The sequence below is a fragment of the Octopus sinensis genome, linkage group LG14 (assembly GCF_006345805.1).
Source record: "Octopus sinensis linkage group LG14, ASM634580v1, whole genome shotgun sequence".
In the NCBI taxonomy this organism is placed as follows: domain Eukaryota; kingdom Metazoa; phylum Mollusca; class Cephalopoda; order Octopoda; family Octopodidae; genus Octopus; species Octopus sinensis.
This window is the reverse complement of record NC_043010.1, coordinates 19,859,670-19,887,508: the sequence shown is the minus strand read 5'-3', so window position 1 is coordinate 19,887,508 and position 27,839 is coordinate 19,859,670. Positions and strand designations below refer to the sequence as shown.

General features: G+C 38.9%; 1 protein-coding gene across 3 annotated transcripts in view; it reads left to right on the top strand.

Annotated features, from left to right (window-relative positions):
• The first annotated feature begins 1,202 nt into the window (after nucleotides 1-1,202).
• The window catches only part of LOC115218754 (attractin-like protein 1), a 163,490-nt gene continuing 136,853 nt past the window's right edge, over nucleotides 1,203-27,839 (top strand). For all 3 annotated transcript variants that reach the window (XM_029788665.2, XM_029788663.2, XM_029788666.2), the window contains exon 1: nucleotides 1,203-1,483. In XM_029788665.2, the coding sequence (XP_029644525.1) occupies nucleotides 1,227-1,483 (257 nt within the window). In that variant the 5' untranslated portion in view covers nucleotides 1,203-1,226. The remainder of the gene's footprint in view (nucleotides 1,484-27,839) is intronic.

Genomic DNA, 27,839 nt, shown 5'->3' with positions numbered 1-27,839 from the left:
GCGATGGTAAATTAATTTCTTTGCTTGTTGCCCAATTTCTGTTGGCCTGTTATGTTTTCAGTGAAATGGTGGCTTATTAGACAATTGTTCGACTCTTATTTTTAGCAACGCTGGTACCTTTTGTACTCTCAATTATGATTTTAATTAATTATAAAATTTATGGATTTGTCCTTTATCAGCTGAAATGCTTGCTGGCCACTTATATTATTATTTATTTACTACTCCTCTTTTACTCTCTAATTATAATATCTATATAACTATTTATTTAAATATTTATTCAAATCTAGATTTATTATTTGGAGCATGATCTTCAAATGTTGTGCTGAGACCTTTGCCTGTACTTGAGAAGACTCATCAAGCCAAGTCAGACCAGAGTCGTGAAGGTTACCAGTGTCATCTAAATGGCACCTGTGCTGGTGGCACATTAAGAACACTTATTGTGCTCTTGGAGTGGTTGGTGTTAGGAAGGGCATCCGGCCGTAGAAACCATGCCAAATCAGACTGGAACCTGGTGCAGCTCTCTGGCTTACAAGTTCCAGTCAAACTGTCTAACCCATGCCAGCATGGAGAACGGACGTTATATGATGATGACGATGATGATGATATATATATATATCTTCAGATAGATAGTTAGATAGACAGACAGACAGATAGCTAGCTAGCTAGATAGATAGATAGATAGATAGACAGACAGACAGATAAATAGATAGATAGATAGACAGACAGACAGATAAATAGATAGATAGATAGACAGACAGATAAATAGATAGATAGATAGACAGACAGACAGATAAATTGATAGACAGATAGATAGATAGATAGATAGATAGATAGATAGACAGATAGATAGATAGATAGATAGATAGATAGATAGATAGATAGATAGATAGATAGATAGACAGACAGATAGATAGATAGACAGATAGATAGATAGATAGATAGATAGATAGATAGATAGATAGATAGATAGATAGATAGATAGACAGATAAATAGATATATAGATAGATAGATATGAGTGTGTGTATTCAATACACACACCCACATCTATATATAGGTATTTATATATTTATTTATGTACGCATACTCATGTAGGTATAGGTAAATAAATATTATAGAAAACGAATGCATACAACGGAATACAGGTTGAGTGCTTCGGTAACGGAATAGGAATGTCTGTTGACATGCGCAACATCAACTGTCGAATCTAACCATAATAATAGTCAAGATGGCGGAAATTGCGATGTTTGTGGTTCAGACCAAGTCTAAATACAGGTTACCATGTCGTTCGTTGGAATATCTGCTGTGCCTAATACTCTGCCATTTACTATTACTCGTCTTGGTCGCCTCCAATAGTTCGTTATCGACATGTAGCCGCAAGCGCAGCGACTACAATTGCTACCAGGGCGAGTGTCGGAACGGAACATGTCAGTGTTACATCGGCTGGACGGGCAATTACTGTGACCATTGTTTGGGGAGACAGAAGTAAGTGACAATCACCCTCACCGCATCCGATCACGCTCACATCCATCACCTCTCTTTCAAAGCAGCTTTCAATTAATATATCGCTATATGTGTATATGTAATTGCTGTTCGATTGACTGTGTGTGTGCTTGTCTATTACTATTTATCGCACTGTCTATTAGTCTCGTTATGTCTATCTATCTATCTATCTGTCTATCTATAAATCCATTTGTGTCTCTCTGAATATTTGTCTTTCTCTCTCCTTCACAATATATATATATATATATATATATATATATATATATATATCTATCTATCTCTATATATATCTCCCTATATATATATATATAATATATATATATATATATGTCTGTCTATAAATCCATTTGCGTGTCCCTGAATATTTGTCTTTTTCTCTACTTACACAACACATCCTTTTAATATATATATATATATATATATATATATATATATATATATATATATACACACACACACATAGACACACTTCCCTATTTTAATGCCGTATCATGTCTTGCATTGGTTCGGTCACCTTTGGGAAAAATTCTTCCACCTCCGTTTTCCTCCCCCACCATCTCTCCAGACGGTCGCATCAAGTCAAGAAGTCAAAAATGAGGGCTGACATCTGGCATTATTTCTCTCGTTTTCTTTCGTTTCCTATTTTTTTTATTCCCACATCGTAAACGAACCTTCGTTATGTTACTTGCACTCTACACAGCTGTGTTTTCTGTGATAAAGGAACTTATCAAAATTTTCCAGGAAAACTCAAAAATTTCGATTCGTGTGTGTGTGTGTGTGTGTATATATATATATATATATATATATATATCTGTGTGTGTATGTAATATAGTAAAGGGTGCGAGATGTATAACTCGAGCCTTTTGTATTTCCTTTATTTCACTCTCTTATTTCCATCCTACTGGATGGAACCCTCCCACACAGACATTACGTAGTCACACGCAATGATAGCACCCCCTCTCCCGAGGGCCCCAGGGATATAATTTCGAGCTGGCGCTTAGCATAGGATTTAGTTGGCTTTGAGTAGGTGGAGACCGAATCTCTTCCTGATTAGAAGGACTCCAGCAAAATATTACAGGTGACATTCTCGTAAGAATTGGTTATGTCCTCTGTCGATACGCGAACCGAGGCACGTAGAACAGTGTATGTATGTGTATCCGTGAATATGTATTTATTTGTATGTTTATAGTGTGTGTGTGTGTGTATATATATATATATATATATATATATATATAATATTGTCTATACATCTGCCAGTATCAGTATTTTCTGAACTCTATCTATCTATCTGTCGTTTGTACGTGCACTAAATGTAAACCTAAGTAAACAATCTTAGAATGGAACCGCAATCACTCAAGAATGCCTCTGATCTTACCACTTGTCAATTAAACTGTTTGGACTGTGTTTGCTGTCATTTCTGTTTACACTGAACTTTTGCGATTTGTGTGATCAAGATGAGTGTGTGTGGTGAAATGTATTTTCATTCGTTTTCGTAGTTTATTAGATTGCTGTATTTTAGTGATAACGCTTTCTGTTCTGGTTTCAAATTCTATCGGGGTCAGCTTTTCTCTTCAACCTTTTAGAAGTCAATAAAATAAAGTACTGTCAAGTACCGGAATCGATTTTTTTTCTTCTATTCCTTCTCACACACCGCACAAACCGGTGTGATCTCCATTCGCTTATCAGACAAATGACAATGTCGATCCCAAGACTAGGTTGAAAAGCAGGAGTCTTGGTCTCGGAGCTAGTAATGCACTGTCACTGAGTAATCACCTTGTGGCCCAAGTGGCAGGTCTGCTTGGCTGGATGGACCGATGTGCTTGGACTGATAAAGAATATGGGCGCACACACATACACCTACATATTCATTTCCTTGTTCCACCTTGTCGGCAGTGACCATACTGGGGCAACGGCATTGTGTGTGTACAAGTATGTATATGTAAATATATGTATCTCTGAATATGTGTATGTGGGTGTAAGTATATATTTATGTGTATACGAATGCTTGTGTACGAATAGATGCATGTGTTTGTAGATATCTATGTATGTGTATGTATATAACGCATAGTGTAAACCATTATGTCTAGCATTCTCTGATTTGGCAAAGGCCTTTGGCTGGTTACCACGTTTATTAATTGGGGGTCACTAAGAAAAAAAATGTAGATAAATGGCTTGTGTGGGCTGTACACGCCTTTTACAAAGATCCAGCCAAGGGAAGAGTGTCAATAATAATTTCAGTGACTAGTGTAATGTAAAGGCAGGGTCCTTTAAGATTTAATCTTTTCCTGTTTATCTTAGTTGTGCAGACCATAACAGAAGGATTTAAGATTAGCTGTCCATGGAAACTCCTATATGCAGCTAGTTTAGTCCTCATTGTTGAATTTTTATTGAAATTAGAGAGGAAATAATGGGCAGGGAAGCTAAACCTAGAATTAAGAGGCCTCAAGGTAAACTTAGCAAAGACTAAGGTTTTTGTAAGTTGGAAAGAAGATGGGGTTTCTGGTATGATCAAGGGAACGGCTTTGCTCAGTATACAGAAAAAGAGTTGGTGTAAACCTCATATACTGCATCCTGTGTAAGCAACGGACATACAAAGTGCAGTGGGGAAGGTAGGTTTCATATTTGACAGATGCATTGGAGCAATACATACTGAGAGCACACCGGAAATAGATTCTCTTAAATGCTCAGATGACTCATAAGTAGTTGTCGATAGCCTCTGTTGCTTAGGAGTCATAATTTGCAAGGGAGGTGATTATTTTGAAAGTATGGTAGCTAAAGTTGGAATTGGTTGGGAAAAGTTCAGGAAGCCATTACCACTGCTGGTGACAAAGGTCTGCAATACTGGATGAGGGCCAGAAGACTTGCAAAGATGATAAAGAAATGAAACTAGTGTGCTTCAGTGGATGTGTAATGTTGGTGTACATGAATGCCAGGGTAGAAATGAATTTAGAGGAATCAAGGTATAGGGTACAAGAGAGCAGGATGCATGGGTGGGTGGGAAATTGGTTGCATACAAAAGTGCTAAGCACTTTAAATTGGTGCAATCTGTGGAAGAGGGAAACCTTCAGATGAAGTGGTAAAGGCTGATCTGAGAATGTTGCATCACATGGAGGAGACGAAAAAGTACTATATTGATTGTCCATATTCTTTTATTCTTTTACATGTTTCAGTCATTTGACTGCGGCCATGCGGGAGCACTGCCTTCAATCGAACAAATTGACCACAAGACTTATTCTTTGGATGCCTAGTACTTATTCTGGCGTTCTCTTTTGCTAAACCGCTAAGTTACAGAGACGTAGACACACCAGCATTGGTTGTCAAGCGATGTTGGGGGGATAAACACAAACACACGCATACATACGTACATATATATATATATATATATGATGGGCTTCTTTCAGTTTCTGTCTACCAAATCCACTCACAAGGCTTCAGTCGGCCCGAGGCTATAGTAGAAGGCACTTGCCCAAGGTACCATGCAGTGGGATTGAACCCGGAACCATGTGGTTGGTAAGCAAACTACTTACAACACAGCCACTCCTGCACCTATATGTGGTGTTATAGATTACCTGTCCACTTATGGCAAAATGCACCTTCATGTGAATATTATCTTTAAGAAACATACATACATACACACATATATACATACATATATATGTATTGCAGGCATTGTCGTGTGATAAGAAGCTTGCTTCCCAACCACATGGTTCCAGGTTCAGTCCCACTATGTGACACCTTGAGCAAGTGCCTTCTACTATAGCCTCAGGCTGTCCAAAGCCTTTGTGAGTGGATTTGGTAGATAGAATTTGAAAGAAGCCTGTTGTATGTGTATGTGATTGGTAGCCACTACACACACTTTTTTTCTCTCTCCTTGTTTCTTTCTGTGTTCCTTTCTGTGGAAGAGTGTAGGCTCGAAACGTAAAAGACTTTTTCAATTCCCGAGCATTATACTAATACATCTATTTGTTGTCTACACCACCTGTCTTTGTCTTTTGTATTTTTTGTGAATTCTCCCTATATATATATATATATATATATATATATATACATACAAAAATTCTATAATTATAAGCATAATTATAATTAGGGTTCAGCAAAAATTGCTTCACCACATACCGAAATTTAGAAATAGCAGTTCAATACTATTCCACTACCATAAGATATCTCCCAGACAGCAATACTCTCAACTCACACAGGTAGTTGAGAGTATTACTATCTGGGAGATATCTTATGGTAGTGGAATAGTATTGAACTGCTATTTCTAAATTTTGGTATGTGGTGAAGCAATTTTTGCTGAACCCTAATTATAATTATGTTTATAATTATAGAATTTTTGTATGTATATATATATATATATATATATATAGGTATGTTGGTGCAAACAGGGAAAATAGAACTGAGTATATATATATTTCTATTAATATTTAGTAGAAGCAGGGCTTTGAGCTGGCAGAAAAGTTAGCACGCCGGGCGAAATGCTTAGCGGTATTTCATTTGTCTTTACGTTCTGAGTTCAAATTCCACTGAGGTTGACTTTGCCCTTCATCTTTTCGGGGTCAATAAATTAAGTACCAGTTGCGTACTGGGTTCAATCTAATCGTCTGGCCCTCTCCCCCAAAATTTCCAGCCTTGTACCTAGAGTAGAAAAGAATATTTAGCAGAAGCAAAAGAGTGACTCAAAGTCTGAGAGTCTTGTGTGTTTAGTGCCAATACATGAAACTCTTGGACCTTGAGTCACTCTGCTGCTTCTTCTAAATATACACATATACATACATGCATACATATATATGTGTGTCTTTGTGTCTGTATTTGTCTCCCACCACCACTTGACAACTGTTGTTGGTGTGTTTGTCCCTGCAGCTTAGCAGGTCAGCAAAAGAAACCAAGAGAATAAGTACCAGACTTTAAAAATAACAGAAAAAAGTCCTGGGGGTTGATTTGTTTAACTAAAACCCTTCAAGGCGGTGTCCCAGCATGACCGTGGTCAAATGACTAAAACAAGTAAAAGATAAAGGATATATATATATATATATTATCATCGTCATCGTTTAATGTCCGCTTTCCATGCTGGCATGGGTTGGACGGTTTGACTGAGGGCTGGCAAGCCAGGAGGTTGCACCATGCTCCAATCTGATCTGGCAAAGTTTCTACAGCTGGATGCCATTCCTAACGGCAACCACTCCGAAAGTGTAGTGGGTGCTTTTTACATGCCACCAGCACGAGGGCGAGTCAGGCGGTACTGGTATCGACCATGCTTGAATGGTGCTTATTATGTACTACCAGCACTGGAGCCAGTCAGGCGGCACTGGCAACGACCACGCTCAAATGGTGTTTTTTTATGTGCCACCGGCATGGGAGTCAGTCAAGGCTGCACTGGCAACAATTACACTTGAATGGTGCTTTTTATGTGCCATATACATACATACACATACACACACACGTTTATATATATATACACACACTCATTATGAAGCCCACCTTAATTCCCCTCCACACCCTTACATTCACTCCCTCCACTATGATTCCGTTCTTTTCATTACTCATAGCCACCCCTCCATCTCATTTGTTGCATTCAGCATGTTGTCCTACCAACAAGCACAATCCTTCTTGGATTATCCCATTGACATCCAACATTGCTTTATGCCTTTATCTCACTACCTGTCCCTAGACATCTTGGATACCTCTTTATCATTTTTACCCCTGCACTTGCACCACCCACTGTTTTCTCCTGTTCTTCTCTCTACTACCTCTCCATCTTGATGCTTCTTTCTACTTCTCTCATACCCTCCAGTCTCGCTTTCCCTCCTTGGTATCATTGCACTCACTCTTCACTCATCTTCTCTCACAACCACACCTTTCCCTCTGGTTTCTCTGCCTCAACCCTCTGCTCTACCCTACAATCTTCACACATTTCTTTCCTTATCCCTTAAATGTTTCAGGATTCCTCTCCACCTTTGGCTATTCCTCAGTTTTTGTCTCCTTTTCCCCATACCTTCCACCCATACTTGCCCCAATCCATCCTGTCACCTTTCCACTTTGACCTGCCTTTTCTGACACTAATTCTTTCCCTTTCCCCCTGTTCCCTGCTGCACCCCTCCCCTAAACTAATACTGCTCTTCATTTCTACCCTATTGTGACTATAAATCTTATTTTCTCACCACCCCATGAGAATTGTTGTGCCCTTTCTCTTCTATTCTCCTTTAGTTATAGGGTCCACTTTAGGCCTTTAGCCTTGCAAGTTATTCTTCATTAGTACCCAGTACTTGCTGTAAGAGAGTGTACCAGGTGCATTAGGAAGGATGTTCATCTGTAGAAACCATTACCAAAGTAGACCTTGAAGCATGACAGTCTTTCAACTCCAAACCGTCCAGTCCATGTCAGCATACAAGCTGAGGGTTAAATGATTCATCATCTTCATCGTTATTACCATTATTTAGTATTCACTTTTACATGCTTGCAATGGGTCAGATGGAATTGGTTGAGGCAGATTTCCTACAGCCAGATGCCTTTCCTGTTGCTAACCCATACCTGTTTCGTAGGCATGGTAATATTTCTCATGCTCAGATATGTTTTTTATGAAAGAATGGAAGTGAACAACAACACTTTTTTTACCACCATTGCACGCTGCCAAGACAAGAGGGCCCTCTCTTTCTCTCTCTCTCTCTGTCTCTTTATATATACATATATATATATGCACACACACATACAGGATGGCCCAAAAGTAGGTTTACAGTTATTCAACTATTTCTTTCGCAATCATATATTAACAGCTTAGATCTTAATTATAAAAAAAATATGAAACCATTATTCTATGCTAATTTAGTTAATTTTGTCAAGTTCCAGTTTTAGTTTCTAAGATAGAAATTTAAATTTAATGAAATGTTTTAAAAAAGAAATTTAAAGTGCCTACATGATAACTGTAAAGCTACTTTTGGGCCACCCTGTGTGTATATATATATATACACACACACACACACACACTCACACCTCTCTCCTACAGAAAGACACCTCTCTATACTCCTCTATAATTCTTTTTAAAGCCACTTCCCTCAGTACTACTCCTCACACCATTCGAGGGGATCTTTGTCTTGCAAATTACTTGGTGACCCTACTGATGCTGGGGCCACACAAAAAGTACCCAGTACACTGTAAAGTGGTTGGCATTAGGAAAGGAACCCAGCTATGGAAACCATGCCAAAAACAGACCACAGAGCTTGGTATGGTCCTCCAGCCTTGTCAGCTCTTGTCAAACTGTCCAACCCATTCCAGTATGAAAACGAATATTAAGTGATGTTGATAATGACATAGTTGGGTTTCTTTTTCACTCTGAAGGCTTTTATTGGCCAACATGTCCAAGGTACCGCACAGTTGGACCGAACCTGAAACCATATGGTCCAAAATAAGCTTAACAGCTGTGGCTGCACCTGATGATTTTTCTATGTATATATGACCCTGTGTGTGTATGTATATTTGGAAAGAATGTCCTGTTACATTTCCAGATGTGAAGAGAAACAAATTCTTCACTGGCAAATTGTTGATTCCCCAAGCATAAATTTTTTCAGGTTCTGTATCAAAGAAACACTCAACAGCATTATTAACCTCTCCACAACTTATAAACTGTTTTCCCTCTAAAACAATGATCTGAAAAGAAGATAGCCAGATGGAACAAGGTCTGGAGAATAAGGAAGATCAGGCAAACCATCCATATTCAGCGCCGTATGCTTTACCAAAGTGGTTTGTGCAATATGTGGTCTTGTATTATCATGCAAAAGCAACACCTTTTTGTTTTTGATTGGCTAATAATGGATTCTTTTTCTTCAAATTTTGGTGCAATGTTTCCAGTTAGCAACAATACTCCTCCATATTTACTGCTTTGTTTAGGTTTAAGACTCTGTGATACACGACACCCTTCATATCTCACCAAAACACCAGACATAACTATTTTGGGGTGTTGTCCTGGTTTGGGGATGGAGTGTCCTTTTTCATTCAGTGCTAACCATTGTCAGGTTCTGTTGAATATGATTATAAAGAAACCACTTTTCATCATTTGTGATTGTTCTATCTAGGAAAGGTTCAGTAATAAATCTACTCTTCATTGATAATCTTTGATTAAGATGAAAAACAGTCAAACAGTGAGAGTCCCCATGTTTAGACGGTTTTCCTAATATGTGATAGTATCTTATGATTGAAGTGCAACTTGAATGGTTTTACTAATTCTCATGCACTTTAGTTTTGATTTTCCTCAACTATGGTTTTCAGAAGTTCAATATTCACAGAATTTTGTCATCCAGTCCAAGGGGAATCTGATAGAAAAATTTCTTGAGTGAAACTGGCCAAGCAATCATTGGCATGTCTGAACACTTAAAGCTTCATTTCCATGGATAAAACAAATATTTTTGACTGCTTCCATTGCTGAAGAGCCCTTTAGAATTCATACAGCTTGCAGTGTCTGATAGGGATCTGGTCTAAACTCAATTTAAAAGAGTAAAATCTATATATATTCAACCACTATGATATAAAGTTACTGTAAATATTGGGAAAGTACCCTCAAAGTGGTCATGTCAAAAATGTAGAATGATTTTCTTTCCAGTCTCTTATACATACATACATACATATGTGTATATGTATAAACATATGCTTTTGGTGCGAATGGCTTTTTATTATGGTCCTGTGATTTACAATCCTGTAAATAATAATAATAATGGTATTTTTATATAAGCTTAAAGCTTATGGCGATCACCCTGCAATGACTAAGGAAAATAGTCTAATAAAGGGGCATATAAGCCCTCGACAGAAAAAAGAAGGCTTTCCTGTTTAGGGCTTATATGCCCCTTTATTAAACTATTTTCCTTAGTCATTGCATGGTGATCGCCATAAGCATTAAACATATATAAAAATACCATTATTATTATTATTATTATATTATTATTATTATTATATATATATGAAATTAAGGACACTAAACATTAAGGCAAAACAAACATCTCAAGTCAAAATTGGGAAAATTTGAAGTCTTACAGCTGTTTCTGGGATATCCCAGAGTACGGGATTTTCTGTCTTGTCTTAATGTTTGTTGTCCTCTTTACCAATTACATATCCGCTATATCAGAAATATACAATGGCTCCATAACTACCATCTCCGCTATAACCTTGGAGCCCAGTGTACCTAGTCATTTAGACCACCTGTGAACTAAACCCCAATATTTTGTATACACACACACACACACATATGCATGTATATGTACATATGTTTGTAGATGTTGACATTCAACAACTTTACTTGTCACCATTTGAACAAAATGGTGAAGTGATGTTTACATTCCATGTTCTCATTAAGAGTGCTTGCACTGCACTTCCAAAAGACCACTGAAATAAAACAGCTAAACTACTGACTCAAATAAGTCCTCATCAAATCCATACTAGCTTGAAAAACACAATGTTAACCAAATAAATGATACATATGTATGAGCACCTCGCTGTAGAAACCATCCCAAGGCAGACATTGGAGCTCAATGCAGCCCTTGACCAGACCTGTCGAATCCTGTCAAACCGCCCAACCCATGCCAACATGGGTATTAAATGATTATGATGTTGATATATACAGTGGTCTACATAAAGCTTTTAGTCAGCTCTTCATTTCCCACTTTTTGTCAAATGTAATTTCTTTTCTTTGTACCATACATAGTATAAACCTGTTGTGTAAGCATTCAGCACATCTTCACTATCTTTCCAAATCCTGATGCATTTCACACGAAATTTCTGGTCTTTCTGTAACTTGATGGTTTGGCAAAAGAGAACCTGATAGAAGAAGGGCAATGCTTAAGTCTTCAGCCTGTTTTAAGTTCAGACTGACCAGATTTGGCCTCTCATACTTATCCTACAATGTCATTCTAAAAATATGCAATCACATCATTGGAATTATTCTTTTATTTGTTTCACTCATTTGACTACAGCCATGCTGGAGCATCGCCTTTTATTGAACAATTCGACTCTAGGACTTATTCTTTGTAAGCGTAGTGCTTATTCTATCGGTCTCTTTTGCTGAACCGCTAAGTTACGGGGATGTAAAACCCAGCAACATTGGTTGTCAAGTGATGTTGGGGGGACAAACACAGACGCACACACATGATGGGCTTTCTTCAGTTTCCCCCTACCAAATCCACTCACAAGGCTTTGGTTGGCCCGAAGCTATAGTAGAAGACACTTGCCCAAGGTGCCACGCAGCGGGACTGAACCTGGAACCATGTAGTTGGGAAGCAAGCTTCTTACCACACAGCCACATCTGCACCTAAGCTATAAGATAACGTGTGATTAATTCCAAACGATGTGAATAAACAAGGATTACATTTGATGGAGGAGTTAACTGAATGCTGAAGAGTTCACACAACACAAATATATACAACTGCATAGCTGCCTATACTAAACAGTGCCCTCCATTGTCCACTTTCATACACAAGCACTCCCTCTTCTGCTCAGCCATTGTGGCCCTTGGATACTCATTCCACAATTACAATCAAACCACTTTTTGTCCTCCTCCAGATTCCAGTGCCCCTGCATCATCTGTTTCCTTCCTTTTATCTTTTGCTCATTTCAGTCATTAGACTGTGGCCCCGCTTTGGAGAATTTTAATCAAATGAATCAACCCTGGCACTTTATCGATCTCTGTTGCTGAATCACTAAGTCATGGTGATGTAAACACACTAATGCCAGTTGTCAAGTGATGGTGGGGGACAAACACACACACACACACACAGCGGGCTTCTTTCAGTTTTCATCTGCTAAATCCAGTCACATGACTTTGGTAGAAGACACTAAGGTGCCACACAGTGTGACTGAACCTGGAACCATATGGTTAGGAAGCAAGCTTCTTACCACACAGCCACAGCTGCACCCATTCTTACTTTTTGTTGTTTTTGTTTCTCCTCCCTTGTAGAGCAAAAATTTTCTCACATCTGTGAATACTTGGACACTCACAGTCCATGTACAAACAAGAAATGCATTTTAAATTGCACATGTACAGTGCAGTATAAATGCATGATGATGGTTCCCAAAATATTCCAACTTGTGTGCATAACATCCATATCATTCCGATGCAAATGTACACATGCTCTCTCTCTCTCATGCATATACAGACCCTGCACCCACACATACACATAGCCACCCATACTGTGCAAATACACTTAAACTGTACACATATACCCAACACAGATAATCGCACACATCACCCACATACACATATACATCCACTGACAAGCTAAAACAATGTATATTTGCACATCAAGATATGCACATATGCACCATGCCCACCCACATAGACATCCATCCACCAATGATACATACATTCACTCACTTTATGAAGCAGCTATCGCTCACCTTGCTAAATACATTTCCTCTTTCTCCACCCTCTTAATTTTAATTTTTTAATATTTCTTCCCTCTTTCCTTTTCGTTTTGATGAAGGACCCACGTCCGAAACGTTAGGCATTTTCTTTTCTGTTTGGGCATTAAACGAACAATTTTACGATCATGGTGCGTTATTCTGACTGATTTTTTTTCTTAATGCATTTGTGTATAAGATGTTCCTTCGTCGTTCCATGCCTGAGAAGGTCGTATAGTTCGACTTTTCATGACAAGAATTATCCGTCAGTGAGTGACAACCCTCACTTATTTATGAGCACACACACTCAAGCTCTGTCGTATACGCGCACACACAAACACACTCACAAAACCCATGTATACATGATGACTACATGAATCGTGTGGTTGTAGTTTAAGCGAAATACAGCTGGGATGAGTCAGTCAATGGATAGCTGTGTATCTGTCTCCTCCTCCATATACTTAGTGTATGTATGTGATATATATATATATATATATATATGATACAATGGCTGAAAACTATATTGAGACACATAGCGCAATTATATAGCACGCGAGTATGTGTGTGTGTATATATATATGTGGTTGTTATTCAATAAAGTACGTGTTGTGTATATATTATTTAAGATGGAGATTTTGTCATGTGTAACAAGGAAAGAGGTGTGTGGGGGCGATGTACTTTTTGTCTGTTTTGCCCCCGTTTCCCCCACCCTATGTGCCTTGTTGCGGGGGGGGATTGATAGTGGTGAACATAGTGTGTCAGGGTGGAGTGTAGTGGTGGTGGTGTGTGTCTGAGATGTGGAGGAAACACTAGGTAGGATGTAGATGATGGTGATGAAGAACGGCAGTGAGTGTGGTGGTGGGGGAAGGCAGATGGTTAGAGGGGAATGGAAGTGTTGGGATTTGTATATTGCGACGGTGAGATGATTGTGTGACAGCAGCAATGACTGTGTCCCATGTTTTCCAATGATCATAACTTCTTCTTCTTCTCTTCCTTTCCACCAGAGTTTGAGACAAATGTTTTATTTCCATAGCCTATTATACAGTAAACCACATTTTAAATTTCTGTATCATTCAAATACAAAGAAACAGAAAAGGGGGGAAAAGGGTGGGGAGCAATCAACAGAAGATGGAAGGAGAGGGGCCATGGACCACACACCCCAGCACAAATGGCGTGCTCATCCGCGACCCGTGGTAATGACTGCGATGGTATTACCGTGGAGAACGGCCAGCGTCGCTCGCTGCAGCATCCACTCCGCCTCGTATGGCCCCTCCACTATTACTCTACAACAGACTATATAATACTACGACTGCTATAAATGAAGTTCACCATTTTTGCCTTTTGCTACTTTTACTAGTGCCAACTACGTTCGTTTTTTGTTCATTCATTCATTCATTCATTCATGTGATAGCTTTTCATTCAAACAAACGTCTACCAAAGAAGCAAGAGGAGTAGTTATAGGAGGAGGAGAAGGGAAACGCGAAGTTGGGGGTGGGAGGGATACAAAGGCTAACCGTGCGATTGTACGAAGAACCGACTTTAGTGGAATTTATGAGGATTATTATTATTCTTGTTTGTTTGTTTTTGTTATAATCGCAGACGACATCGTCATAACTGTCCATTATCCTAATCCTTTTTCTTATTTGTGCAAATAATCCTATCTCTCTCTCTCTCTCTTCGCTCTTAGTGTCTCTCTAATATATTCGTAATTAAGTAATGCATCTCGTGTTTGTAGTGTGTGAATGTGCGTGTGCGCGCGTACGAACCCCTCTCTTTGAGGAGCTCGTCCCCTTCTGTCTCACCTGGTTTTTACTTCGTATATCATCAGGGACGGTTTCTACTTTTCATTCATTACAAACGCAACCGGTACCCACACAAATCCTAGTTTTCTGATTGACTAACCATGCAGCTCCCTTTTCAAGGATAACATGGTACTACTAGCGAATAGCGGTCCCGGTGCGCGCTCTCGCGTAGTCGCGCATCCGCGATAGCTAGTCATGACTAGTCGATCCTTACTTTGTGTTTTTGTGTGTTATTTACTTTGTTTAACAAAAATTATTTACTTTGTGTAAAAAAAGTTATTTATTTTGTGTTTTACTTACTTTGCTAGGTAGTCGTTGTAGGATCGACTACTTACGACTAGCTATCGCGGATGCGCGCTCCGGGTCCACTGTTCGCTAGTAGTACCGATAACATTTGCATAAGAAACCATACTTCCTTTTATTACCATCATTCTTGTTGTTTAACTCCAGGTCATCTGCGATCAATCCCACCTATGATCAAAAATGTTCTAGCCACGATTATTGTCTTTTTTTTTGTACATCTAGTATTACATTCTCCAATGTATATTTATCACCTTTTTTATTCAGTGTGGTGTGATTTTAATGAGATTTCGCTACTATTTTTAGCATTTGGATCGATCACATAGAAACCCCGTCTTTGCCCTAAATGTGGACGTGCAGGTGATGGTGTCAGTGTGAATCATATTGTGAAAATAGCAGAGTTTGTAAGCTGTAATAATATTGTAGTGAAACTCCTGGCATCTTCAGTGATCCTCATCAGCTGCCGTGCATCATCTCCTCTTCCTCCTCTTGATGAGCAGTGTAGTGGTAGGGGAGAGGGGGTAACATCGGATGTTATCATTGCATTTCAAAGAAGGTGAGAGGAGTAAGAGTTCTCACCAGAGTCAGATGATACTCCACTCTCACCATCACCACCATCACCACCACTACCACCACCACCACGACCATCATCACCACCATCACCATCACCACCACCATCACCACCACAACCACCGCCGCCACCGCTGCTGCTGCTGCTGTTTGTAATGTGGTACAGCATGATTCAGTGACACCATGCTATACAGCCACTGTTGTTGTTGCTGTTACTTCTACATGAATTAGTACCATATTACGACTACCTCTTCTTCCTTGATCCACATCCCTGCTTCTTTCCCCACAAATACACCTGTCACTAATACTGCTCTCATCACTAATAACCATTAGCATTTTAACCACTGTCATCACCAAAGCCACAATCAATATTACCATTGATACCATTTGAGGTGGCAAGCTGACAGAGTTGTTAGCACGCTGAGCAAAATCCTTAGAGGCGTTTCTTCCATTCTTTTTATTTGTTTCACTCATTTGACTGTGGCCATGCTGGAGCACCACCTTTAGTCGAACAAATCGACCCCAGTTCTTATTCTTTGTAAGCCTAGTACTTATTCCATCGGTATCTTTTGCCGAACCACTAAGTTACGGGTACGTAAACACCAATGTTGGTTGTCAATCGATAGTGGGGGAACAAACACAGACACACACATGCACACGATGGGCTTCTTTCAGTTTCCGTCTACAAAATCCACTCACAAGGCTTTGGTTGGCCCAAGGCTATAGTAGAAGACACTTGCCCAAGGTGCCACACAGTGGGACTGAACCTGGAACCATGTGGTTGATAAGCAAGCTACTTACCACCACTCCTGCGCTTATCTTTACTTTCTGAGTTCAAATTCTGCCAAGGTCGACTTTGCCTTCCCTCCTTTTGCAGGATCAATAGAATAAGTACCAGCTGAAAACTGGGGTTGATTTAATCGACCTTCCCTCAGCACCGAAATTGCTGGCCTTCTATTCAAACTTGAGGCAAATATCAGTGAAGGTGAGCTGGCAAGGTCGTTAGTGTGCCATGCAAAATGCTTTGAGGCATCTCGTCCATCTTCATGTTCTGAGTTCAAATTCCACCAAGGTCAACTTTGCCTTTCATTCTTTTGGGAGTCAATAAAATAAGCACTAGTTGAGCACTGGGTGGGTTGGGGGTTTCAATGTAATTGACTTATTCTCTATCCCCAAATCCTGGACTTGTGCCTATATTTGAAGCCAATGTATACTATTGATATAATTACAACCACCACCATCACCATCACCACTACTGAGGTCATTTGCACAATCACTACAATTGTTTTTATCAGTTCCACCCCTGCAAAAAGCCCATGCAGCCAGATCTCCTGCAACTCATATTTTAGCATCTTCAGCAAAAGGAAATGCCCATTATCATCATCTATGTAATTTAACACCCATTTTCCATGCTGGGATGGTTTGGACGGTTTGACAGGAGCTGTCAAGCCAAAGGGTTGCACCGGGTTCCATGAGTCTGGCTTGGTAAGGTTTCTGTGGCTGGATGCCCTTCCTAATGCCAACCACTTTACAGAGTGGACTTGGTGTCTTTTACGTGGCACCATTGTGGTCACCAAGTAGCTTGCAAGGCAGTGACCTCTCAGCTGAGAGAGAGAAGTAGCTGCCATCCAGGTGAGAGGTTAGAGTAAAATAAAGGGCCCAAGGTAAGAGGGGATACTTGGCTACTCCAGTGGGATGGGGAAGGAGAAGAAGAGAGAGAGAGAGTTAGAGAAGGATAGTGAGATAGTCAATTTCTTTATTAACCATGAGGTTGAGAAAAAGAGGGGACGATACGAGGACAGACAAAACAAACATAGGGGTTAGGGTATCGAATGAGACAAAACGTATGAATAAACAAACAATTAAAATATATACAATTAAATGAGAATGAGTGATTTACAAAAAATGATGCAGAGGACGTAGTCGACCCCACAAACCACATACTCACACGAAAGACTTTGCTTTCTCCTTTTTATATTCTCGTTTAAATAGGTTCTTCCACTTGCAACATACTTGCTATATACTTCCATCTTTTACGAAACACACTTTGCAACAGGCATTTCTTCTCCAGCCTTATTTTCCATTTCATGTGGAAAATGAAAAAGTCGATTAGCTTGAGACTGGAGATGAACATGCCTGTTGCAATTCCTTTCACTCTTGTCTCCCATACTACCTATTTCGCAACAGCAACTACCGAGAGAAAACAGGCTCACTCCTCCCTATTCAGGGAGGTCAGTGGAACGATCTTAATTACAGATTCGCTCGACAGTTGTACTCTTCTTGAATGCGACAGCAGGTGTTCAATATAAGCCCAGAGCTCAGTCACCTTGGGGCATTGCACAATCAAGAGAAAGAAAATAGATGGTGTTGATGTATTGGAGCCAAAGGTATATTTGAATAAAGATGGGATGGTCATGGTTGGAAGATAGATCTGCTTAATTAGGGCTGACCCGGGTCTCTACACCACCACACCCATTACAATCATTACTTTCCACTAACATTAACCCTTATTTATTTTGAGATCCTCTGTGTTTCTTTCAATTACTTTAAATATAACAAAGAATTTAGTATAATGACTTAGTTATCATTCAGCTAGTGTTAGGAACATAAATTGTGACTAAGGTTTGGTGGAAGATTTTAATTCAAAACTTATGAAAAGAAAACATTTGTACTACAGAGCCAGAGCAGGTTTCAGCTGGGTTGGTAACGAAAGGGTTAATTAAAACACTTGCTGTATTTTGAACTGGTGTCATATTATATGTATTTTGTTAAGGTCTTTGAGCTGTATTACATGTATTAATTGTACTTTGTTAGCTTAATTATTCTTTCTCCTGCTGCTAATTATTAATGTAGGAACAATATTTTTTAATGAGCCCCCCACCTCCCCTCATACTCATCTTTTTGTCACATTTGTAAGAATAGACCAACATACAATGGTTAAATGGTTTTGACATGTGATCTGATGAGACAAATGTGACAATGTTGTGATACTTGTTTATCTTCAGGTCAGCTTTGATGCATCACACCTCTGATTAAAGGTGTTTCAATTATGAACACTCTGTAAGGCAGTGAGCTGGCAGAAATGTTAGCACACCAGGCAAAATTCTGAGCGGTATTCGTCTGTCTTTACGTTCTGAGTTCAAATTCTGCCAAGGTCAACTTTGCCTTTTATCCTTTTGGGAGTTGATAAATTAAGTACCAGTTGCATACTGGGATCAATCTAATTGACTAGCCCCCTCTCCAAAAAAGTTTCGGGCCTTGTGCCTAGAGTAGAAAAGAATTATGAACACCCTGTGTTCTTATGTATATATAATGTAGGTTTCACTTTTTAGGACAATAGGGTTTGAGTTGTCATACAATGCTGTATGACAAACTCACATCACCAACACATACACCATACACTCTCTTCAGCCACTACAAGTCCTCTAACTTCACAGCTGCACAACATCACACCACTGATACATATTCGATACACACTCACCAGTTCTCTTTAGCCTTTTCACTGTTACTGATTCCAAAAGGCTCTCACAGTTTTATTACCCTTTTGTCATCAGGCTTTTACAATTTGCATTATTGGATTCTAGATTTCTGAAGTTTTCACGTAATCTTTCTCGCTTTTGTCTTTATTATGTATTTCATTGGTTGTTTAGTTATCTAATGTATCTTGATTGGTTCAATTTGTACAGAAATGTGACCTTTATCCTCACTCTATGTGTGTCTTCTTCAATTATGTATGTTTGTGAAGATACAGTGTATTAAATATGATGGTGATGGTTATGATGTCCTTTATTTTAATTGTGCCTTCACTGGTTTTAAACGAACCCGTTCTACTAACTGAATATATATATATATATATATATATATATATATATATATATATATATATATATATCTTTATCAGTGTCCAAAGTATGTAATTACCCAATTAACTTATTCTAATTAAATACTCTTCTGTAATTCATGTGTATTGTTTGTGTATGAGAGTGCATGTACAACACAATACTTGACTTTGCTTTTCATTTCCTTGTTTCCTACCATTTTGCTCTGTTGAATACTACAAGAGTCAGTGTCTTCTTTATCTTGCTCCTATCACTAATGTCTTCAGGGGGCCTTAGACATATTGTTGTTAATAGTTTATTGAATACATATGCTGTATGTCTTCTTTGATATATGTAATTATCGATATCTCTCTATGCTGTATCTGCAGCAATATCTGTCTGTGCCAGTGTCTGTGTTGAAACCTCTCTCTAATTTAGTATTGATATCTGTTAGTATCTGTGTTGGTATTTGTCTTTGCTGGTGTCTGCATTGGTAAGTGAACATTTTGAAACTCTTCTCAAAGAGAGAATTTATTCTGTGTTGCCTCAGCCCTGATAAAAACCTCACAGATTTGGAGTCACCAGCAACAAGCCATCATTTGCTTTGTGGAATTCATATCAGCTTTTGATGCTGTTGATTGCAGTGCATTCTGAGATATCATGATCATAGATGGATTACCTCTGAAGCTGCTGAGTCTCAAAATTATTACAGCTCAATACAAACAATAGTATTTGACTCCTTTGAAATTTGCTCAGGTGTCTGTGTTAAAATTGTTTAACTATATCATTGCTTTGTGTACTGTGGTGGATTTCTGGAGTGTCCCTGTGGGACAATATTTCACTGTCATTGACTTTCACTAGACTGATGTCTTCAAATTGGTAGCAGTTATGTGCCTGTCCAGTCAGCCATCGAATGTCTCAGTCATGAATTCATTACATATTGGCATGATGGTCAATGTAGCCAAGACAAAGATTGCATCTTATCCTCTGAAAGGGCACATGTCTTACTCAGCTTTGGGATTCTGGCAGTAGTTAATCGTAGCACCTCACACTATGTTCCTTAGGGAAAAGATGAGATGGATATTCTCAACCATATCTGTAATGCATTTCCATATCTACAGAGCTTGCTTTACTCTAGGCTAGAGATCCATGTGGCCACAAAGATCTGCATTGGCCATGTGTTCATTGGCATAATTTTGCTGTCCTCCTGCAAATAGCAAAAGAGAATGGTAAACTTATGCCAGCTGTCAGTATGTGACTATTTTTGCCTTTACTGATCCTTTGCATTTGCCCTTTGAATTTTATGTCAGCTCCTGACTTATACAACTGGATTGATTCCCTTCAATGATTCTCTTGTCCTCAAAAAGTGCCGCTGTTGATATGGTCAAATACTGTTGTTGTTCATGGGGTTAATTCATCTGCAATGGCATGGCATCAGAGTCTCTCTTGAAATGTGATAAGTAGAGAGGTTATTATTAATACGGCCGGGTTCCAACCCAGGCCACAGCAACAAAGTCCACCTGCCACAAAGTTGTTCAGTACTTTAAAAAGATGTCGGCATAGTGTATCTAGGACAACATTGTTCACTAAGTTCTTGCTTATTTTACATTTAAAAACAAATGGTAGTTATTCTCTTTTGTTTGTTTCAGTCATTGGAATTTGGCCATGCTGGGGCACTGCCATGAAGGCAGAGCTGTCCAGTGGAGACAAAAAACTTTGACTCCAACTCCTGTACTATTGCCACCTCCGACTCCGCTTCTGACTCCTACTTTGACTCCTCTTTATGTAATTAAGTGATTGTGGTCTACATATCTCATAAAGCATATGCTTACGCTTGTACTTTGAGTAGGTCTATAGGTTATAATGGGTTTATATTAAAGAATAAAGACATTGTGAGTTGGAATCGGAGTCGGTATAGTTTTACTGACTCTGACTCCAGCTACCCATTAATTGTTTCCAACTCCGACTCCACAACCCTGCTTGAAGGGTTTAATTGAAGAAACCCAGTACTTACTTTTTGTGTGTAATGAGCTCTCTTAATGGGTAAAATAGACAGAGATGGCCAAGTTAAAACTATGAATATTATTAAGGCATGGCTGTGTGGTAAGAGGTTTGCTTCCCAACCACATGGTTCTAGGTTCAGTCCCATTGTGTGGCACCTTGGATAAGTGTCTTCCACTATAGCGTTGGGTCAACCAAAGCCTTGTAAGTGGATTTGGTTGACAGAAACTGAAAGAAGCCTGTCATGTGTGTGTTTGTCTTCCACTACTGCTTGACAACCAGTGTTAGTTTATTTATGTCCCCATAACTTAGCATTTCAGCAAAAGAGACTGACAGATTAAGTACTGGGCTTAAAAAAAAAATTGCTGGGGTCAATTTGTTCGACTAAAAACTCTGCAACATGGTGCCCCTTCATGGCTGCAGTTCTGATAACTGAAACACTCAAGAGAGATATAAAGTAAATTATTTCCTATTATAAAAATGCGAATCAATACAAGAAATTCAACATGTAATTCAGTTGTAATTAATTAATTAAAATTCTGGTGTCTGTCATCTTTTGTATGGGGACTAATGTGTGACATGCCATGAGTTTAGCTTCTAAATGCATTAAAAATTATGGTATAAAGGCAAAGTAATTCTTGCTTTCTTCTATAGAATGAATATGATCAAAAATGGTAAACCACTGTATTGTAACAACCTTAACCCTTTGGCAGTTAAACTGACCCTTTTAATCCAGCACAAATATTCTACTTGACAATAATTGGAATACTTCAAACCACTCTTAGATAAAATACTGTTATTCACTCTTATTTAATATACTCTTGAGAGTATGTTAATCACTCTTATTTACTCCACTTGTTATTATCAATATTTAAGTAGAATGATGGTGTTGGTGGTGGGAACAAATATTATAATTGCTAAATATAACAATTGCTAAATGTGTAGGTAAACACAAAATATCTGTTGTCCGTTATCTCATAAATTATTCATAATTGACTTCACAGTTATCACCGTTATCTGCCTTACAGAGTCATTTATGACATATGTCTGGGATTAAGGGCGATTTGGCTGTTATTTCTTATCAGTTAGACAAACATGTATGCTCCCTCATTGCCTGGAGTTATTTAATACTGCATGTTCCAGCATACAGGTTAAATTATTCTGGCCAAAATTTGCACTCAAAAAAGCTTGGTTGACTCATCTGCCAACATGACTTAGGCATAGGAGTGGCTGTGTGGTAAGTAGCTTGCTTATCAACCACATGGTTCCAGGTTCAGTCCCACTGCATGGCACCTTGAGAAGTGTCTTCTACTATAGCTTTAGGTCGACCAAAGCCTTGTGAGTGGATTTGGTAGATGGAAACTGAAAGAAGCCCATCATATATACACATACATACATATATATATATATATATATATATATATATATATATATATATATATATACATATATATATATATATATGTATATATTATATATATGTATGTGTATATGTTTGTGTGTGTTTTTTTTCCCTCCATTATCACTTGACAACCGATGCTGGTGTGTTTATGTCCCTGTAACTTAGTGGTTCAGCAAAAGAGCCCAGTAGACTAAGTACTAGGCTTACAAAGAAGAAGTCTTGGGGTCGATTTGTTCGACTAAAGGCGGTGCTCCAGCATGGCTGCAGTCAAATGACTGAAATAAAGTAAAGGAAAGAGGAAGACCAAAAGTTTCATGTGAAATCCAGCCAGACCTGGAGAGATTGTGATGATGCTTGAATATTTAAATGTTTATACAATGCCAGAGAATACAGCAGGTAGTGATTGTGCAGCATGCTGTAATTGACCAGATTAAACAGTGGTGGCATTGTATCAATGTTTGGTGCTCTGTTGACTTGTAATGCTGAGTCTTTCCTTGCATTGGAAATATTATCTTCTGAAATCGTAATCATGACCTATGCTGGTGACATGTAACTGGCACCTGTGCTGGTGTCCCGTAAAAAGCACCTTTTGAGTATTGGGCCTCACAGAGGCACAGTGGCTGAGCTCCTTTCGGGTGTTGGGTCTCATGGAGGCAATGACCGAGACCTTTGGCATTTTGTCGTGCTCGAGAAGAAGACCCATCAAGCCAAGCAAAATTGTAGTCATGGCAGGTACTGGTGTCACACAAATGGCATCTGTGCCGGTGGCATGCAAAAGCACCCATTACACTCTTGGAGTGGTTGACATTAGGAAGGGCATCCAGCTGTAGAAACCATGCCAAATCAGACTGGAGTCTGGTGCAGCCTTCCAGCTTGCCAGCCCTGGTCAAACTGTCCAACCCATGCCAGCATGGACAACGGACGTTAAATGATGATGATGGTGTAGATTAGTGTCCTAATCATTGTAGAGGTTTGGTTCCTCTTTTGATTGATGCTATGGAAACAGGAAGCAAAGGCCAGCCCAGTGGATTGTAGTGGCCCATGGAAAGAAATACTGCTGCTGATGATGATGATGGTAGTTGTGGCAGTTATTTTAAACCTGAGCACAAGGCCAGATTTTTAGATATATCGAGGAAGAGATTAGTTGATGAGATTTCACAACATTATATATAAAGATAAATTTAAACTTATTACCAGTTCAAATAAGCTTGAGGCATATCCAAATCTAAAAGAAAGCCATTCATTGTATTTTGTGATGGAGAAGAATTCTTGCTGTAGACCAGCAGTTCTCAACCATTTATTGTTTGTGGATCCCTTTCATGCCCATTTTACTCTACTGGACCTCCATGTTAAAGAAAAGAAAAAGAAAATCCTATTTTTATAATTAAATATTATTAGGAATTTTATACAAAAAAAAATTAACGCACACACACCATACATTTGGCTGCGGCCTTGCTGGAGCACTGCCAAGACTTACTCTTTGTAAACGTAGTACTTATTCTATCAGCACTTTTGGTGAACAACTAAGGTATGGGGATGTAGACACACCAACATCAGTTGTCAAGCAATGGTTGGTGGGGGGATAAACAAAGACACAAACACAAACACACACACACACACACACACACACAATGGGCTTCTTTCAGTTTCTGCCAACCAAATCCACTCACAAGGCTTTGGTCAGCCCGAGGCTATAGTAGAAGACACTTGCCCATGGTGCCATGCAGTAGGACTGAACCCAGAACCATGTGGTTGGGAAGCAAGCTTCTTACCACGTGGCCACACCTGTGCCTATATATATGGAATTATTATGACTGGTTGAGTTAACAAGGACATTATTGTATAATAACTGGGCAATCAGTAGATCATGACTAAAGCAGTTAATTCTCAATGAGTAAGTGCATCTAGCTGTTCATAGGTACCACAGGGTAGATGACAACTCAGCACTGTCAGAACTAGTTAATGTACCATAATCGTCATTTTACATCTGTTTTTCCATGCTTTCATGAATTGGACAGGTCTTTAGCATGTTATTTCTTGCACTCTCTTGCCATATCCTTCATAAGATCCATTCTCCTAAGATCATACCTCTCATTCTTTCCATGTCATCTTTGGTCTTCTACTGGTTCCTTTCACTTGGATATCTTGGCCTTTAAACTCAGTGTTAACACACACACACACACAATGTAATATGTTAACTGACAAATAGTTTGTTGACTTCTATGTGGGACATTGCAGTTGAAATGATTATTAAACGAAGAAAGGACAATATTAGCCTAATGACTTGTGTTATTTTAACCCTTTCAGGAAATATGAATGACAACTCTGTGCATGTTTCAGTCTTATTAGACCTCATATGAGCTGTGATATTTGACTGCTTTTTATAAAAGGTTGAGTGACAATAGAGAGCAGTAGCTTTCAACTAGGCTGTACATGACCCATAGAATTCCATATAAGAGTTTGTTAAAATTTATCTGCAATAAATTTTGGTTATACTTCTATAACACACAAAAATATTTGTACAATTCTTTTTATACAATTCCTAAAATTTAATTGTAAATATACAATAAGGTTTTTTAAAAAAACTTTGAGTGGCTATGGGGGTCCACCTGAGTAAAACGGGAATCAAAATGAGCCCAGAGGTAAAAAATGGTTGAGTATAACTGATATAAAAACTTTGACAGTGTTACTTGAAGCTGGGGTGACCAAGAACAAACAGATTACAGCACCTGTTCAACTGTAGAGGACTATAAGGGACAAATGAACACAAAATGCAATGTTTTATGATTAGCTTATCTCTCACAATCCTATAGCTGTTGTTGTAGTAGTTGTTTCTTCCTTCTGTGCTCCTAGTTGTCAATCTGATCTCTTCCCTCAGCTTGGTGGCTGTTTGTGCTAAAATCAATCACTTGCAGCATGTATTGTTGAAAACCAAATGTTCTCACAGCTTGATGTTCCACATGAAATCACTCAACAGTGAACTGAATGTGATGCCTATCTATATGCATTTTTATATCTATGCACTTATACACACACACACACACACAATGTTCAAAAAGTACATTTTATTGTGTTGTGTTAGTTGGGCTTCAGCAAACTTGTGGCAAATTGGAGAAATTATTCAAATACAAAACCACAAGTCCAGCATTCTGGTTTGAGAAAAGACTGTATACTTTCTTTCTCAAGGTCATGTGAGTTGCATGTACTGTCCTGCACAAGTTGTGTGGTGGCATGTTGTAGTGAAGACTTGTTGTGCAGTGGCATGCCATGTGATAGTGAGGATCTGGTGTGTATTCATCATCATCATCGTTTAACGTCTGCTTTCCATGCTTGCATGGGTTGGACAGTTCAACTGGGGTCTGGGAAGCCAGGAGGCTGCACTAGGCCCAGTCTGTTCTGGCAGTGTTTCTACACATGGATACCCTTCCTAACGCTAACCACTGCGTGAGTGTAGTGGGTGCTTTTTACGTGCCACAGGTGCCAAACGAGGCTGGCAACGGCCACAATTGGATGGTGCTTTTTATGTGCCACCGGCACGGAGGCCAGCGGCGACTGTATAGTTATGTTACTGTTGCTTCCTCCAATCCAATGCTGTATAAAAGAGCCTCTGTCTATTTTGATCAGCTATTCTATCTATTCTGTGCCCTTGTTTCAGCCTCTACATCAAGGGTGTCAAACTCAATCACACAGGGGGCCAAAACTCAAAGCACGCTTTAGGTCGTGGGCCGAACAGGATAAACATTTATTGAACATACTAAAACTTTTTGAACATGTCTTAAAACAGATGGTATATAATTTCATTCCAAAAATAAATTAACTTTAACTTAAACTACTTAAAATATTTCGCTCTGCATAGAAATATCTCCTGTCAAAATTATAAAAATTTAAAATAAGAACATGTTGCAAAAAAAAAAAAAGAAAATATAATTCAAAAATTTGTGTTTTAGTGAAAATTAAAATGATAAATCAAAACTTTCAAATTTTCTTTATGCAATTTTGTCCAAGATACATACTTGGCATCTTTTCTTGGCAACGAGTTCATTGATGTTTGAGGCAAGGTTCTGTGTTGTTGAGACTCTCAGGATGGATTGCAGGTGTTCATCTGTGAGACGACTCCTATGTGATGTTTTATTCATCTTCATCTCAGAGAACAGCTGCTTGCACAGACATGAGCTTCCAAACAAAGACAGTGTCCGAGCTGCATGTAAACGGAGCTAGGGCTTTGCTTCAGGTATGAAACGAGTGAACTGTGCGTGACCCACAGAGTTGTACTTTGCTTTTAATGTCCCATTACACTACAGTTCTCTCAGCTCCATCTGAATCTGTACAGGTGCAGTTTCCACATTGATGGTAAATGGTTTGTGAAGCAGCTCGAAATTAATATTATGCGCTTCAAAGTTACTAAAGCACCATGTGAATTCAGTGCGGAGCACACTCAATTTATCAGCAAAGTGTTGCTTTGGGAATGCCATGGTGCTGACTTGGCTCATCATTACTTGGCAACAGTGAGAGAAATTCAATTGGTGCATTTGTGTCACCCATAGGCACAGCTTCACTTGAAATGCATTCACTGCGTCATTCATATCACAGATCATGTGATCCCATCCCTGGAGCTGGATGTTTAAAACGTTGAGATGTGCAGTTATGTCAACCAGAAATGCCAACTTTTCATCCTGCAGAACTTTGGATTCTTTTCTTTTCATGTCCAAGAACTTACATATCTCCTCAACCAGCTCAAAAACTATATTGAGGAACTTTCCCTGACTGAGCCACTGCACCTCCGTATGGTAAGGAACATCACCGAACTCTGAATGTATTTTCTGCTGGAAAGACTGAAATTGGTGGTGATTTAACCCTTTGGCTCAGATAGAGTCTACGGTTTGTGTTACAGTCCTCATTACTTGTTTCGTTTTTAAGGCTTTAGCACACAGCATTTCCTGCTGTATGATGCAGTGATATGTTGTCAACTCACCAGCGCAGTTCTCTTCTTGCATCTTTAAACGCATCCTACCCACTAGTCCACTTTTTTCACCGCATATCGCTAGTGCTCCATCTGTTGTAAGTCCAAC